This window comes from Oenanthe melanoleuca, chromosome 7 (assembly GCF_029582105.1).
Source record: "Oenanthe melanoleuca isolate GR-GAL-2019-014 chromosome 7, OMel1.0, whole genome shotgun sequence".
In the NCBI taxonomy this organism is placed as follows: Eukaryota; Metazoa; Chordata; class Aves; order Passeriformes; family Muscicapidae; genus Oenanthe; species Oenanthe melanoleuca.
The window spans coordinates 12,352,234-12,370,737 of record NC_079341.1 but is presented as its reverse complement, the minus strand read 5'-3'; the positions used below and the strand labels follow the sequence as shown (position 1 = coordinate 12,370,737).

General features: G+C 39.6%; 1 protein-coding gene across 3 annotated transcripts in view; it reads right to left on the bottom strand.

Moving 5' to 3' along the window:
- Positions 1 to 477: 477 nt before the first annotated feature.
- INO80D (INO80 complex subunit D) overlaps positions 478 to 18,504 on the bottom strand; it is a 45,696-nt gene continuing 27,669 nt past the window's right edge. For 2 of the 3 annotated variants that reach the window (XM_056496224.1, XM_056496225.1), the window contains 5 exons: positions 16,734 to 16,867; positions 15,075 to 15,292; positions 14,530 to 14,687; positions 12,378 to 13,570; positions 478 to 6,366 (listed from right to left, as the gene is read on the bottom strand). In XM_056496224.1, the coding sequence (XP_056352199.1) occupies positions 12,402 to 13,570; positions 14,530 to 14,687; positions 15,075 to 15,292; positions 16,734 to 16,867 (1,679 nt within the window). In that variant the 3' untranslated portion in view covers positions 478 to 6,366; positions 12,378 to 12,401. The remainder of the gene's footprint in view (positions 6,367 to 12,377; positions 13,571 to 14,529; positions 14,688 to 15,074; positions 15,293 to 16,733; positions 16,868 to 18,504) is intronic. The other variant, XM_056496223.1, reaches the window with a different exon arrangement.

Here is an 18,504-nt window from a genome sequence, read left to right as displayed (position 1 = left end):
CAGCAGCTCTGTCATGGTGGCCATTCCCAGTGCCTGACCAATGTCAGCCACATCCATGCCTTGGCCTGGCAAGCCTGCCTGAGAGCTTACCAGAGCCCCTCAGCACCACCATTTCTTATCCACATGCTAATCATCAAAATAATGCCAAACTCCAACTTCACCAGTTTTGTTGATGAAGAAGGTATGTATTTTTAAAATCCCAGAAAACATAACATACACGAGAAAATTCTATTCTATACCCCTTAAATTAGACTTCCTTAAGCTGGAAAACAAGATGAAGAGGATCTGGTCGCCAGATCAGTGATCCAGAGCTAGAAAGCACTATAATTAGAACCAGGACTGAGACTGAAGACCCCGGGTTGTTTGCAAAACTAATTAGCTAATGTCATTAGAAAGCAACAGAGAATAAGCAAGAGCCGACTCAGACTCTACAGCAATCTAAGCAAAGGACAGTTTAATAACTGTACTTACGATATGTTTTAAATGAAAAAAAATCCCTTTATGGAGTAGATTTCATCCTGGGCAATATCCATATATCTTGGACTTGGCAAAATGGCTTGGAGAAGAGGGTTTCATCATAGTAAACACAGCTACTTCACAGCAAGATTTATTAATACATCCAAAAGAAAGAAAGAAAATCATTTTGTCACACTATATACAGATAATACATACAGTGTTTTATACACATATTACATCAGTTTTTACACAAGAAAAATATACATAAAAATGTAAACTTTTGTATACAAAAACCCTTAAACAAATTAAACAAGGACCAGATAACAAAAGGAGACCAATCTATTATCATTTAATTGATTTTTTTTTTTTAAATGGTAATACAGTACATTCATTGAGAAGTATGAGGAACATGTGAGCCAACCTTTCCTATTTAAAGGGAAAGTACAAACACAAGCTTTCCTCCCCGCCCCTGGAATGCTGTCCGTGAGCCTCCAGCACTAGAAGCAGTGGTGCGAGTTGCCATTGCTGCCAGGGACCCTGAAGGAAGGAGCCCTTCTCGGGCACCTCTGTGCACCACACTCTCCCAAAGCGACACATCCACAGAAGCAAGCTGGGCTGGGCTGTTTGTGCGTATTAGCCAGGCTTCCAGCTAATACCATGAGACGGGACGCGGCACTGCCCGTTTGTATGTTCCCTTTAAGCAGTCATTAAGTGGATTAGCTTTGCTGGAGAAGTTGCTTATTTTTCCCAATGTATGGTATGCTGAACACATGTGTCAGGGATGAGAGGGAAGGAAGGGGTGTAAGAGACTGCTAATCCTTGCTACCATGCAGTTACTTCAAAATCAGGTACTTTTGCAAGCTACAATTCACTGGTTCAAAATACACTGCCTCACCTTTGCTTTCCCACTGCAACTTGTTTACATTTTAAACTCTAGTGACCGAACAACTGTATGAGGCTCTTTGTTACAAGGCTGTTTCTGATACCAAGCATGATCAAACTACCTTTAAAATGACACCAAACACAAACTTCTCGGAGACAGCCTTAAAAAGAGAGAGCATTCCCATTAAGCACTTCAGATTGTCCATTTGCCACCTTCTTTTATTAAGTCTAGGATAAATATATTTACCCTTAGCTGCAAAAAGGATATTGGTTGAGCTTCTGACATCTGTTTTGCTCCACTTGCAGATAAACATTTTTGGAAATTGGAGGGGGAAAACCCAAAAAACAAATTTTAAAACCTCAGGCATAAAATAAGAGGGGAAGTATTTAACGTGTTGGTGAAAAAACAGTTGCAGAAACTTGAACTTGTTGGAAACAAACAGACGATAGATTCCAATGAAGGCTTCTCACATTAAATAAGTTAGACGGGTTACAGACATCTTCAATAAAAACATCCATCCTCCACAAAGTATGTTAAAATGAAACACAATAGTGATGCACTGGTATTTCTCCTAAAAAGGACAGAAGGACATTAAATCTCCTTAGTGATATCAGTATTATTGAATGTAGGAGGTGAACAATGATTTACAAAAGTAATGAGGGAAAAAGAAAATCATGAATCATTAATTATAATTGGACAAAAGGGGGATGGGGCAGAATGCAATTACTGTATGCCTCAGAAACACCTGAAGGAAATAAATACTTAGAAACTTGTGTTTCCATTTCTTTCACCTAAACGATGTTGTTAATAAGGGCTTGTCTGCTTGCTTTTGGTTTTTTTGTTTCCTTTTTTTTTTCTTTTCCTTTTTAAAATAACAACCCTTCTAGTAAAAATTCAAAAGACAATTACAAATGGCTTTAGATAATTAAAAGTCTCCTTTTAAAAATAAAACTTTGATAACACATTTCTCCATTTCTTCTGTATAATGCAGCTTCAGTGAAAAGAAGTAATAAGGGACAGCAATTTGCAAAATAAAAGTGTGGAAAAAAATCGCCAACCAAGTTTCATAACATATACATATGTATATGCAGGACATCTACACTCTATATACATATTTAATATAGGTATGCATGAGTATATATCAGGAGATAACCAACAGGTACATTCTCCACATACATAAACTGAAATAGCGTAATAGGCGTGTGCGTATCAATCCATATCATCCACACGCAGCACACAGACATACCCATACACACACACCAACATATGTATCATAGGAGTTGTGCATGACTGCATGAAAGCTCAGATGGAACACTACACCAGTTGCCTTCTCCTAACAGAAATGCAAGGAAGACAAAATTCCATGGCTGAATTGTGACCAAGAAAAATTGTGTCATAGCCATATTGAAAACATGGCATCCAGTATGGCTCGATGACAGAACTGGAGCAGCATTCTCCTCTGAAACTGAAGCCTAAGTTACACAGCACTTCAATGTGACTGAGCAGGTTGCTGACAGCTGCTTTCTGCTAAAAGGTATAGAAGCTCCATTTAGCCAGAAAACAGAAAATAAAACACTTAAGCTCATAATTTATTTGCATAAGCAAGATCACCCAGTACACAATTAGATGTAAAGTACTAGCATGTTAATGGTCAACTCTGCACTCCATTTTAAAATCTCTTCTATGGTAAAGTGTAACAAACTGTGTTTCTTTTGATATGTTTGCTCAGAACAGAGCACAGAGCTGCCTTCTGCTTACTGCCTGTGTTACAGGAAACACAAATCAAACTTCTTTTTTCTCCCTAGGGTTGAAAATTGGAAGGTAGCATTTGGTGGGTGCAGTTTTCTCATTTTGACCACTTAAATACAATGCTGGGTTAACCTTTTAATATGCTAGGAAGCTTTGCATCAGGTTCCATTAAAAGTTTGTATTCATCTGTAAATCAATCACAGTCCTACTGAATCACAATTGAAGCTGGGCAAGTTTGCATAAGTTCAAGCAGGTGCTCAGGGCCCAATTCAGCTACCACTCCAGTCACCAAGAGAATTTCCCTCATGCATCAGCAGAGCTGGATTGGGCCATTAAAGCTGATTGCTGCTAGCAAGAAAAACTGCAGAGATGCAGGGGCAAGGAGGAGCTGGAATGGAGGCAATGGAGCAGAGAAGCAGAAGAAGTTGACATTTTGCAAGAGGCCTCAACAAGACTAAATATAAAACAAAAGCAGAGACACAGCAAGGAAACTCCAGTTCGAGGGCTGAGGTTGGTTGCCAAGCTCAGATCAGTCTCTGAGTCATCCAGACCCCTCAGAAGAATTTAAAACAATTTGTCTGGCACAAGTGCTTACCTGTTACACATATATTGCGTGGATAGTCCTTCTCTTTAGCTCACACACTCATTCATGTTACAGCTAGTGTACAGGTGTGTGATACAAGGTATATTCCATCTATCAATCTGTACCATGTATGTATAGATTTAGATTGACTGCATTCATACATATTTATTGTACATCACGAGGGCAAGTCCAGCAAAATGCTGCTATTGTCTCATATACAGATATATCTCTCTGTACAGGTGTACACAAAAATGGGTCTATTCTCCTCCATAAAAGCATAAAGATTTATGTCCCTAATTCCCATTACCACCAGATAAGCAGAAGAAAAGGCCTCTGAAGTCTTCCACTTCCCTACTCTTCTGCCTGTATGCATATGTGCCAGAAACAAATTGTGGGGAAAAGGAAAGGGTGAGGGATGCCTGGGGGAGTATCAGCATCATGATATGGAGGGGAATATAAAAAAATTTGCAGAAGTTTCAAATTTCTGTCCAATACTAGAAGCTCTGTTTTTCTAAAAAGGTTTTTTTTAAAGTCACCAGGATCATCACACTTAAAAGTGATACTGTATGGATAAATAACAATTAGGTTACTTTCTCCAGCCTAAATAGAACAGTAGGAAGAGTAAGTCAATCTGCTAAGTTTCTGACTTCTCACAATTTCAAGTGAGAGCTCCCATAAAGAAATCTTCCTTCTCCAATTATGTAAAAAAGGTAAGTGGTCACAATCAAATTCAGAATTTCACAGCCCAAATGAAACTCCCTTGACTGGATGCATATTTTGTTCTGCAATCCCACAACCGCAATTTTGGGGCAAAATTGATACACACAAATATCCTCAGAAGAGGGGAAAAAAGTCTACTTTGAAGACAAGATCCTTTTATGGAATGGAGACCACTGCACAAACAGTACTCCTTACAATCTAATTGGAAAACACAAGTACACTGACAACATTTTCCAAGTCAGACCACAGGAGATTCGGGTATTAATTGGCAAAGATACAGTAATTCTCATGCCTCTCCATCCCACTGAATGCAAACCTTCCCATTCAGTTTGTCCTGAAAAACTTGTTTATTCCATCACTCCTCCTCCCCCATTTGTTTTATTTAAAGGCTGTCTTTGGGAGCTTGGTATTTTCATGGCATTTTAAACAGGGCTCAAAGCAACTCATTTGAAAAACAGTAAAATTGACATGATATCAGAGTTAGCCTTATAACAGAAGATTATATAGTAGAGAGTTTCAGTTATTTGTACAACAGTGAGGACATAACAACCCCCTACTAAATAATCACATTTCTACAATACATTCCATCACCTCTTGACTACTTTTCTCTTTACAAAACTATGACCTACATACAATATACACATTCGTATCGCACATACATCCCCCCCCAATGCATATTTTTTGTGTGTATATATAATACATACATGCACACAAGCAGTCTAATTCTATTTATAAGTCACAGTGGGAATTCCTTTGTGAGGAAAGGAGGGGAAAATTCCTGAATAAGACACTGTAGATTCCTAATGTTCCAACTTTTCAAATTCCAACTCACAGAGCTAACTGGAAATAAATACATTAAAAAAAAAGGTCTTACAAACTTGGTTCACAACTCCCAGCTACAGTAGTTGGATTTTTAAATTTGATCTATTTACCCTGTAACTAAATTTCTAATCATAGGTACAAACCACAGATAAATTATTGCAGAATGTAACACTCAAAATTTAAAAAGAGTTATAGGAACAGTAATATAAGGGTTAAAAAGAGTTCTATACTTGTTGATACAGGATACCATTTTATTTTATTTATATATATATATCTATATATAGATATAGATATCTGCAAGGTAGCAAAGAATAGCTGTACACCTTGACACGGCAAAGATCCAGTGTAAAAAGGTGCTTCACTAGTTTGTTTTTCCAAAAAAGCTTGTATATAATTTTATAGCTATTAAAAACACATATGCAACATAATTCATTACACTCAATACAGCTTTAGTATAAAACTTATAATTTATGAGGTGATGTTAATAGCATAAATTAATATACCATTTCTCTTAAAATCTACAATAAGTATTCTGAAAGCTCATTGGGGAAGGGTATCTTTAAATAAAAAGTTTAAAGCTGAGCGTGATGAAAAAGATTCTGTATGTTGAACTTAGACGAGAGCCCCGAGAAGAGAAAGAGTCCGTAAGCCAGACACCACTGACTGTAAAACTGAACAAAGATTTCTCCTTCTTGTGCTCTCATTAGGTGACGCTCTACCTTAAATTATTATTTACTTTTAAAACTATTTCCTTTTTTTTTTTTCTTTTTTTTTTTTCTTTTTTTTTCTTTTTTTTTTTCCTTTTTTTTTGTTAACTGCCCTTATTTCCACAAGGAATCCCTGAGACATACCCAAAACTGTACAGTGATGGTCATCACTGTTCAGAGAAACTGGTTCAACCCCTTCTGGTAGGATGTATTTTGCATGAGAATCAAAACGTCCATCACTTCAGAATGAATCTATCTGCACCAGAACCAACTACACTGTTTAAGACGAAGGTTAGAGAGTCATTTCAGGGTAAATCAGTCCACTCCAAGGTAGAAGCCAATGCCATCGCAGTTAGCTACATCAGAGCAATCTGCACCAAAGTTAAAGTTTTCCAGAGGATATCTGGGAACGTTACCTATCCAGAGTTCATCTCCGTGGGCACCAGCTGACAACGACAGAAAGCAGGTTAAACATTAGCATTTCTGGACCAAGTTCAACATGCCCATGTGGTCGACACATGGGTAACTCTGGACATCTCACTCTGTGTGTGTTTGGGGGACTAGCAAGAGGAAGAGTAGGAAGAATGCATTTTTCTACAGCAAGTAAGTACAGTTTTATGGTCAAAAGCCCAAATTTCATCCTATTCACCTCCAGACTGAATTCGATGACCTAGAGTCAACTGAAAAGGTGCCAACACTTACTTCAAGGAGACAGATAAAGAAAGCATTCTCCAACTATTGCTGTCAACTCACAGCCATGCTGACTCTGTCCTTGCATGCTTTCATTACATTACCTCATTCCACAGTAGAGAAGGAGCTGAGTAAACAGGGAAAAGAAAAGAACTCAACAGCCGTAAGAAGTATCAGGCAGCAAAGGGAAAATAGCCATTACTGTTTGGGGCTTTTTTAAAAAAGAGGCTGAAGATACAAGTGAGAAAATTGTTCTAAGATGCATCTTAAAACTCCTTCTCCCCCAAACTTTTCTTTCCCAACAATAGTGTTTTTGTCTAGTTTTAAAGACAAGACTGAAACTTTAACTGATCAGAACTAAGATCTCTTATGACCAGACCTCTCCTGAAGTCCAAGTTTAAGTTTAGTGAACACAAATACAGATTTTTGTCACCAACCCTCCTTACTTTTATTTGGACTTGAGTGTATTAAGAAAGAGTAATTTAAATTTTAATTCGTGACTTTCTACTGATACACATCTCAAAAGAAGAAGAACTTCTGAGAAGGTAAATTCTTGTTAAAAATGCCTGCATATTCACTGCTAGCATGTGCACTCTCATGATCAATGTTGTATCCTCAGCATCTAGTTCATGACATATTAGCATGCTGTGAAACATCTCCCTACTCACTGATCTGAAAAATACTTTGATCTATTGCACTGTCATTCTAGCATCCAAATATATGTTATGAATTGCAGAAACCTCTCCTCCTTTTCATTTTAGTCAGATTTGCCCAGAACCACAGAAGACTTACCAGCTGGCATAACTTACATTGGAGAGGTGTCTGAGAATAGGAAAATAGAAGCAAGAATGATGAAGAAACTAGAGTGGAAGGAAATAAAGGAGGTACAAGAAGTAGCCCACAAATCCCCATCGTTAAATGTTACCCAAAAGATCAGAAAGACCTTGTGATCAGAAGGTGAGAAAGACCTAAAGATCTAGCCAGCACACTAGTCCCAAACTATTCCTTCAGTTACTATTTCTGCCACCACTGGATCTTGCAAGAGGTCTGCACAGGAGAATCCTTCACATGTAAAAATACAAAAGAAAAAAATACCAGTTCCACCAGGAAAACTGCCTGGACAGCCATGCAAATATCTCACTGCTGAAGATCACTACAGTAACTTCTCTATTGTTTGTCTGCTGAAAGCACCTTCTGCCACTGTCCTGTGCCCTGCAAGTTTTGAAAGGTTACCTGCAGGTAGATGGCTCTTCTAAAAATTTTTCCCTCCTCTCTGCCCAAAGGGCTCATACTGTTGGGAGAATTCATGAGTGGATTTAGCTCACTGCAGCACAAAGACAGGAGAAATACCCTTGGAGGCCTGGCAATGCCTACAGGGATACGCAGCAGCAAGGAGGCTGCAGGAGCTGGGGGAGCAGCTGGAACTCAGAAGCAGCCTAGGCAGCCACCAGGGCCAGCTTCTCAGGGAAGAAAACTGCCCAGTGTTTACTGTACACCTTTGCAGGACTCTCTTGGCAAGCAGATTTAATCCCAGACTGTATTTATATGTGGTTACAGAAGACAAAGCTTCATACTGAATTTGGATATTGGTTTGCGGGTTCAGTCCTAGGTCTTTTGCCTTGGCCATGCCACTGAAGCCAGTGGTAGCTCACAAAAGAATATCCTAATTTTTCAATACTCATCTTCCTTTTATTAAAAAAAAAAAAAAAAAAATTAAAAAAAAATAAAAAAGCCACTTCCCTTAGCTTCTCTTTGCTATTACGTACAATTCCTCTTTGACAGTTTCTCTTCTCTGATTTTTGCCTAGCAGGCGATAAGCTTCTCAGGGTTTTCAAAGCTTTCCAAAAGAGACCTGCAAATCCCCATTTCCAGTTGAAAATCTTGCTGTTGCCGTTTTCTCCACAGTGCCTGAGACAGACCTGCAACTGTGCTACCTCTCAGCATTATCAAATTAAAGTCTTTATGCTCAGCCATAGAGAGGAGCATGCTACTAACGAGAAGGGATCTAAGTAAGAACCTGGAGGAACTGGAAGGCAGGAGGAGACAAAGTTCTTGATTCATAATTATGAAGCCGAAGAACAAATCAACTTTGAGGTATCTAAGTGCATATGGTTCCCCTCAAAGCTGGTTTGAGGTCTTCCTAGGTGAAAGGAAATGCCAAAGCATGTCTTAAAGAATGCCTTATGTACCAGGAGGGCATGAAGCTTTTAATGATAAACCTCTGTACACTGCCAAAATTCACCTTGGGTTAAGTACTTTTGTACAGAGACTAATTGAGGTGCTATTATTGCCAAAATCATGTACATGATATTCTATTCTATGTCTAATTTTTTCCATTCTTTAAAACTCCAACATTATGTGAAAAAATTAACTAACATTATTCCATTTGTCAACACATCAAGGGCACAACAGGTATTGAGCATCTGAAATTGCTACACTGGGTCTTTGGTGAAGGGGTGACAAGAATGCTAATTGCTATAAGAGCTGATACTCAAAAACATTTGTGAGGGAGCATGGATTCTACTTGGGAAACACATAAATAACAGCCTCGAGGACCACCTTAACCAGGCCAGCAGGATTTCCCAGAGGAAGAGGTGTGAAATCTCTGACTACACATACCTCTCAATTAGATCTCTCACATCCAACAATAAGACACTGATGCACTGAAGTCAACAGGTTGTGTGGGTGTAGAAACCCACCTGGAATGATCCACCTTGTAAAGCTAAGATCAAGACCCGTAACTGCTTGGGAGCCATGTAACCATGAAATTGGTGATAAGTGAAAAAATGAGAGGTGAACCAGGAAAAGGCAAGAGTGGTGGCCCGTTTCAGAACACTGTGGCAGACAGGACAGAGGGATTCCTATTTCAATTGTATACAAACTGAAGTTTATTTTTGAAAGTGCAGCTTTATTGCAAACTTAGTTTGCTCATGGAAAAATGTTACGCAGTCAGTTTTCAGAAAAGAGCTGTCAAGCGAAATAGAAAAATTGAAATCTAAGTGGGGGAAGAGACTTGATGTCCTAAACTACTTTAAAGAAACACAGGTACATAAAGGCCATTGATTTCAAATGGTAATCATGGACCTGCATAGCTCTGACAGCTTTTGAAATTCCTGCCCAAATCGATGCACAGATTAGGAGCTGGGTTCTGTTCCGAGTTAGACCAGTACAAACTCACTGTGACCTTAGACCAGAAAGCTCCTCTGTAATTTATACCAACACAACCAAGCAGAACTTGGCTCTCAGTTCCTATCCTCTCTTCCACACCAGCATTTGTTAAGAAAGAGAAATATGATGTGGGGCAAATACTCTGCACTAGCTGCAGCTTCATTACTTCATTAGAAGTTTGATGGGCACAAGAACCATTTCAAGACCAAAGTCCTGAAACCAATACATAGAAATTAACACCCTCTAAAATTACATGAATACACAAGCAGATTAAAGAATTAACCATTTGGTATACTAGTTCTCCACTCTTTGTCAGTCAGACATTGCCAGCACATTGAAGAAGGTATATGAACACAACAAAAATCATCTGCAAATCGAACAGTTGTCTCCTCAACAAAACATGGGTAACATAATATAAAAATAAATAAAAGCCTTGTCAGATTTGCCTCATTCACAATATCACTGGGCATTCCTCAATCAGCAGGACAATCACAAGCAGGATTTCATAGGCTTCAATTAAACTTTTTATGTGATTTAAAAACATTTAAGTGTTACAAACATATTTAAATCACCACTCAAAATATTCGGCTTATATTAAGATCTATTTCACCAAGTATGAAATAATGACTTCATAACAACAGAAGCATGAAAATAATTTTTGTTTCTTCCACCCACATACACTTGCAATTTCAGAAAAGGATATATGCATCATCCATACTCTTTTATATTTAAAGAGGACAGATCATTCAAGAAAAGAGGGATAGTAAGATTGCTACAATAGTAAGAAGACACAAGACCTACCCCATTTAAACTCTGTTCCTTAGGAAGATATTTTGGTATGTGCCTGACTGCTAATGAAATGAATTTCTATAGCAACTAAATTCATTCAGTGATCCTTTGCTCAGGAAGTTTTTTAGGCCTCCCTATTACATGTGCTTGGTTCTCTTAATTTCCTGAAATAGACTAGAATACATACAGGTAGAATAAAACCCATCATCTACAGTACAGGACTGAAATGTAGACTTTTCTATTTTCTCTCATCTGCATCTCTGAAACAAACCAAGAAGAGTAGAGACTTGTATTAAACAGGAGCTATTTTTACAGTCAAAGACAGAGCACGGTAGCAAGTTTGAGCCCTACAGAGTCATAAGAAAATTCCTTCTTAATAAGGAGATGCAAGTAAACACCTCAGAAATTCTGCTGCTTTTACCTCTTGGTTTAAAAAACAAAATTTAAAAATAATTAAAATTATTTTCAAAAATCTAAAGCCTAGCTGACTCCTTTCTTTAGGAACTGCAATTGCTATCAAAGAGTGAATACTGTCGTTAGCAGGTGATCAGTACAAACAAAATCATCCTGCAGACAGAAGGAATTGTTACCTATTTTGCTTTAATGATTTCTCTTTTGGTTAGCCATGACTGCTGACAGGTACCTGCTAGTTCCTTACATACATTCAGCTTCCCAAACAGAGCATCAAACCCTTCAAGTGTTGGAAAAACTATATGGCTCTCAGGGGATTATAAACTGTCCAAGAAAGTCGCACTAGTTAGACATATTGTGAGAAATGCATCCATTTGAAACTTACAATGGGTCTGACCTAGACTTGTGTGGATGGGCAGAAAACCAACCTAATTCTTCCTATTTCAGTTGAGAAATTCCTGTCAGCCTGTCAGGCAAAGAGTTCTGGACAAAGACACACTTTAAAAGGCAAATCATCAATGCTACAAGGCCACAGTAATTCAACAAGGAAGGGAATTTCTCACGGGAATCTTCTTTAATCCATGATCTATATTTCAATCCTTCTGTTTATCTTTCTTTATGTTTTTTTCCTGGGCTAACTTCATATCAGCCTTTAAATTTATGGGCAACCAGTCAACTGATCCCTTTGCTATTCAATGAATTACAAATCATGATAATAGAAAAAATCCAAAAATCAGCATGCAGTACGAACAGTGACCAGTTCTGGAAGGGGACAACTCCTACTTCTTCACCAAAAGAAGAAAAGGAATCGCTGCTCCCTGCACCCCAAACACACACACACACACGCACAGGAGGTCAAGAGACTATTTCAAGAAACTGCCAAACTCATCCTTGAATCATGATGTTGATTTAGGACTTAGTGCACCACTCTCAAATCAATGTGTGCAGCCAAGTTTTCCATGTCAGATGCTACCTTTGGAAAAAGAGTAAATTAAAAAAAAAAAAAAAAATCAAAAGACTTCTGTCCACTGAAAAACTTTCTACCAGATGCTAATGGGATGGCAAGCACTGATCCGAACCCTAGGGAACAGTAACATGCATCAGTGATCTGAGGTATCTTCCCATTTCTAGGTCTTACTGCTAAGATCAATTACATCCAGTAACTGTGCTGTATCCTTGAGGAATTACTGGGGAACAGTGAACCTGCCTGCAATAAATGAGCACCGGTGCCTAACAAGCACATGTGAATGCTACAGCAAGGTTCACAGAGGGCTAACCCTGGTCAGTACTGAAGCAGGGGTTTTCTTCTCAACCCCCTCTTAAAAAAAAGGGAAGAGAAGACAGACAAAATAAAGAGAAGGAAAAAAGGAAAGATAGAAAACACAGGTCCCCCATCTACCTGCAGGGAGCCAGGCAGACAAGCTCAGTTGGAGGTGGTGAAGGGCGCGGATGCGTTATTGGTACTGGTAGCGGTGGCACCGGTCACTGCGAAGCCCGTGGGAGGAGCTATGGAGCTGTGGCTGGGCTGCAGGTCCTTGGGAATGCCACTGTGGGAGCTCAGCTGGTGCCCAAAGGCTGCGCTGAACTGAGGGAGCTGTTGTTTGGGGGAGGTGGAGCCCATGAGCTCAGCGGAGGCAGGACCCATGCCACTGAAACTGGTCTGCGGTAACCCCGGAAGCACACTGGAGCTGCTGGGGGTCACAGTGGCGAAGGCAGGCTGTGTGGTCTCTGAGTGCGAGGTGGTAGGTGGTGTGGACAGGGAGGTGGACAGGAGGTGTCCATCTGCACCAAGAAGGTTGCTAAACGGAGAGGGGTCCCCAAGATTGACAGGAAGATTTCCCCAGTGAGTTCTGGGGTTGACCACCCCGCTAAGTGGCACATCCAGCTGAGTTGGGAGCAAGTGCTGTGCCATCATGGGCATCTCTGCTGAGAAGGTAGCTGCCAAGTTATCACCAGAAAAGGATGTGGTGTGAGGGGATGTGATATGGTCACTGTAGGGAGACGGCACATGCTCACTATCATAATGGCTTCCATGGGGTGAGGAGTGTGAATGGTCACTGCTGTATTGCTGTCGTGAGGTGATCAGGTCATCTGCCTTGCTCAGCAGCTGGGCAGGGTGGGGCCTCTGGGAGGCATGGCTGCCATCATGAAGTCCATGAAACTGTCCCGGGAAGGCTCTCTCCCCAAGGCCACTCTGGCTTATCAGAGTGGCAGAAGTAAGGCCAACGTTGGCTGGGGCTGAGAACTGCCCCTGGATCTGCCCTGCCAGGGGCGTAGGTGGGTTGGACAAGGTAGCAGAACGGAGCAAGTTCTCATCCAGCTCCAGACCGGAGAAATTATCATGTACTATACGCCCATTCAACAGCTCCCCCAGATCCGTGTTAACCTCTCGACTCAAGGACTGCATTCCTGGAGCTCCAGCACCTGTAGAGAACACCCCTATCGCTCTATCTGACAGCTCCTGAACTGGCACACCATCTGTCTGTGTAAGTACTCCAATGGTACTCAGGCACTCAAGGGAAGTTACAGCCTGTAGGGCCCGTTCCAGTTCTTCAGCCTCTTCTGTGGTCGGAAGAAGATCTCCATTTTTACCTGCAGAAACAGGGACACCACCAGTTAGTGCACTGCTCTCAGGTGAGCCTGACCCTGGCACTCAAAGGATGTAGATGTACAGACACTTCAGTACAGAACTGCATTGTATGGTAACCTTCCAGCATGGCTTGCAGTACACAGAAAGTATCATTCATCAGTTTTTACTAGCTAAGCAAGGTAAGAAAACCATGAAATTACACCTTTCTCTTCAATGCAAATCTCTCCTCCTTCTCTTTCACATACCACAATAGGAGATGTCTCTTAAACTTCCTAGACTTAAAGTAAAACTGCTTAAGTAAGATCTTCTTCAATGCTGCAATAACACATGGTCCACAATCCCTCTTTTTACTTACCACATTACAGCCTGCGCCTAAAATTTACACAGGCACTATAATTTAGGTTAATTTCAATTCAATCACAGTCTGATGTCATGTTATATCAGAAAATGACCAAAGAAATCACGTACTCTACTCTCAACTCCAGGCTGCTCTAATTTCTTTGTTATATGTTATAGCGTTAGAATGCAGAAATTCAAGCACATTTCTGATCAAAAGCTAGTTTCAAAAATGTATTTAAAGATTTTGTTCTCTTTTTATCAAAGACCAATATTGACTGTGATTCCAGCCCCACTCAATGGCAGAAAGATGCCATTACTGAGAATACTCTTGATTAAACTGTAACACTGACAAGCAGTAAAAATGTAAAATGAATTATTAAAATACTAAACCAATTATGATATTCAGAGCAGTAATTATATGAGCAAGCAGGGAACTATGCACACAGCCTTCTTAAAGTCTACTTTACTTCAGAGCTCACAAACAATAGAGCAAATGCACACTTCCTTCTCCAGAATTTATTACCTTTGTAGGAAAGCAAGCAACTCCTGAAAATGCAGTTTAGAAACACTCACTTCTTCAGTTCACTGACTGTGTTCATGCTAGCATAAAATAAAATGGTACCTTCAAAGAAATCAAAATCTTGCAAGTCATCGGGCAGCCGTGGCAGGACATCAGAGAAGTCCTCCTGATTCAATTCCAAGTCATGTGGAATGTCTGTGATTTCATTGGCGATATCATCAGGCAGCTCATCGGCACTGAGCTCTGGTGTGGAGGGGCTCCTGAATAGAAAGGAACATTAGTCCCTGGTGTTCAAGTCTGATTGCTCCAAAGGACAGCTGTCAGTGCATATCCATCTAAAATGGATGCTTCCCCATACATTTTTTTCTCCATTATGTAGGGAAAAAATGTTTTTAGATAGTTTCTTTAGGAAACTTACACTGAGGTTACTCATTAATTACATTAGAGGCAACATCAGGAACAAGATATTTTACCCATCAAACCCAATCACTGCTCAAATCTGAAAGGACCCACTCTAAAGGTCTTTTTCAACAGTCTCATGCAGATGCAGCTTTCAGCCCTGCTCCAGATGCTGCTGGGCAGCTTTGTGCAGAGCTCACTGGCAATGCTCAGGCCAGCAGTGGGAAAGGGGCAGGCGCAGCACTGACCGTATGTGGGGTATCTCTACTGGCAGTGAGACACTGGCAGGCATGGTGAGGTTCCCTTGGGGCACTGCAGGAGGAATGGGTTTCTGGGGCCGGCGCGGGCCTCGCCTTCTCTTCTTCTTGTGTTTTTTGGTAAGTGCAGGTGGCTTTGTTTTTTTCCTGGGTTTCCTCTGCTGCTGGTGCTGAACTTTACGGGAGCTGTCCCCTCTCAAGAAATTATCCTTTGGGAGCAAAACAATACCAATGGGAGCATATTAAGAACAAGTATTACTTTCCTTGCTTTTTTTCACCCTGGTCATTTCACAGGCATGTGGAATGTAATGTAAGAGGGACTGTTAGCTTATACCCAAACACAGTTTCAAAAACCCTTCCTTCCTCATGGACCCCAATGGCAAAAATAATATAGACCAAATTATTGCAAATAGGAGATTGTGGAGTGTCACTTTAAAAATTATCATAGCAAATCCTAACTAAATAGTGCAAAACCCTAACCTTTAGCAGCACTCCTGTTAAGTATTAAAGACAAAATGCTGTTGGTGAGGTGGTGTTAATGTGGATAATGTGCAGCAGCTGAAGCCAGAATTCTCAAGTGCTTGCTGACATAACAGAGGGATAGTACCAAGGAGACAAAATTAATATTGCTGGACAAGGATAAGGATGTGGGTAAACAATTAAGGCCTCATTGCTTCTGAACAGCAATCACTGACACATTAAAAAATAAATCAAACCATCATCAGTCTTCAGTTGTCATCATATGGGAATGGCAGAGGATTATATTGCTACAGAAGTAAACCTTGAGGGACATACTGAAGATTGCCTAGAAAAGGGGGAAACCCCATACGGATCTCTGTAGCACAAACCCTCACATTTTAATCCAAAAAACTCTATAATTCACAACTATTGGAGAGGCTGGTCAAAAACAGCAACAAAAAACTTTCAACAACCCAACAAAACAAAAAAGCTAGTTTTACACCTAATTGAAGGTAAGACAAGAAGCCTTGAAGGAGGGGCAGGACAGAAGTGGGTTTGTGAATTATCCTAGAGGTTTTGTTCTGGTGTCATAAAAGGAGAGCAGAGGACATCAACTTCATTTCTCCATTCTCTCAACTTGAGGTAGGCCACTGCTTTTTCTCTGGGATCCATGGATCCCTGAAGGAGGTTAAAGAAATTCTAATAGTTATTAAAACGTAAATAAAGCAGCAAACCCATTATTTGCATCCTTGTAGTTGCTATCTACATTTCCTTTAGAAAGTACTTTGGGCCTCATGTACTGAGACTGCTTAAGATGCAGTATTCTTAATACCACACTCATATTATATTCAGACCCAAGGACCAGAAGTGAGCCCAAATAAAATGACCACAGGATCTCTCACAGTGATCTTCTATTTCTCAATTCAAGACAATAATTAAATTTCCTCCGGTGAAGAATATTCCCATGTATACTTTATTATAACCCCAAAACTACGTAAAATATTTTCACAACATACTTTATACTAATTGGAAATGTTTGGCAAGTTTTAGCCTTTTAAGAAAAATAATAGCAAACAAGCTCTTAAGTTCATAAACTTGCTAGTTGTCAAGGAAGGCTTCATAGGAAGACTGGGGTTAAAACTCCTGATCATCCCAATACACAAATAAATACAATGATGGCTTTGTACTTACCATTTTTTTGGCATGTTCTTCACACAGAGGTGTCTGATGTGTAATGTCAAAAACTGGCACAGAGCACTGTTGACCATCTGCAAACTTGGCTGTGCAACTCGAGAAGAGCTGCTGAGAACGGTTCAATAAGATATCTGTGCATTTCTGCATCAGGAATAACACAAGACAACGGTGGAGGAACGCCCTTTGATTTATCAATCTGATAAAGATCAGAGCCTTCAACACTATGTATCCATAGATACATTTTTTAATGAGTGCCTTAAGTTTGGTATTCAAGTTCAAAGCTAGGCAAGGCTCAAACCCAACTTTTAAAGTGAAAAAACTGCATTCATGCAGAATCTCTAATGATTTTATTATATACTGAGATAGTTTTATAAAAGCAGCCATTTCACTAATGAGTTCTTAGCAAAAAGAAGCCTTTTCCTGGAGTCTTAATCAATAGATCAATAGTAGCAGTTGGAACAGTGTAGTCAACAGGACTATTTCCTTACAGACTAATGACAATCCATACTCAAACATTAAAGAAAAAGTATTTCTTAATTCAATCTGTTAAGGTACATTCTTGGCATTTATCTTTAGAGCACAGACAAAGAAGTTTCAAGATCCTTCCTGCTCCTCTGAAAAAAAAAGATGTGCAAGCAGACAGAAAGGTCAAGTAAATCCACATGTAAGCTTGCAGAGATTTCCTTCAGAAAAATCCTTAGCAGAAATAAAAATGACTCCAGACTTACAGCAAATCAAATAGATATTTCATTGTGTCTTTTTTTCAAACACCATTAGAAGCACTCCTTCCATCTTGAACGGTTCTCAGACCTCACCATCACTATGTATGTTTATACAATGTTTAAAATAAATTTAAAAAAATAAAAATCTGCAGAACAATCCAGATAGCAGACTTGGATGGATGGCTAAGAACCAAGAACCTATTCATTTGAGAGAAGAAAATGCAGAGATAAAAAATGGGAATACATGAAAAATCACTACTCTTGACTACCCTGCTCTACACACTGCAACAAGTGAGACCACTTAAAATTTTAAAAATACCCAAACAAATCTCATCAGAATCATGAGGCAAATCCCAAACACAGCCATGGTGATCTCTCATAGAGATTTTGAACTGCTCTGCAGACTGCTTTTAAGTGGCCTGCAAAAAAAAAAATCAAGCAATAAAAACAAAGCATCTACAAAACAAGAAGATCGGAAAGGTGCTGCAGTCTGATAGCAGCTCACCACACTAGTCACTTTTAATATCAAAACCAAAAGCCCCAACAAAGGGAGCCACCCCAATAAAAGCACCAACAATTCTTCAGCTAAAAACAAACAAACAAAAAAAAACAAAGTCTGCAGAATTTTTAAGTATTACAGGTCATAAGTCTGCCTTTTTATAGTCTTCAGAACCAAAACTCACATCTAATGTGCTCTCATCTTTCTGCAATCTTCAGCCATTGACTTTTAACATCCTTTCCAGGATTTGTTTGAAATTCCAAGCACAGGGAACCCTTCCCTAATGCTTCCTCATCTGGACTATTAGGTTCTGTGACCCCTATTCTGCTTCTTTAAACAACGCAAAGTATGATTTCCATCTTTCTAGTCAGTGTAAGCCATCTTTTTATACTATGTATAAAAACCCTTTTCCATAAAACTGTCACAGGAAGGGGGTCTATTGGAACCTACCAAGAGCTATATGAAAGCCAAGAGGCTGAAAGTCACATGGTTTGTACGAAGTCATTGTGAAGGATGATCATTTTGTAAAAGTTTCTTGCACACACTA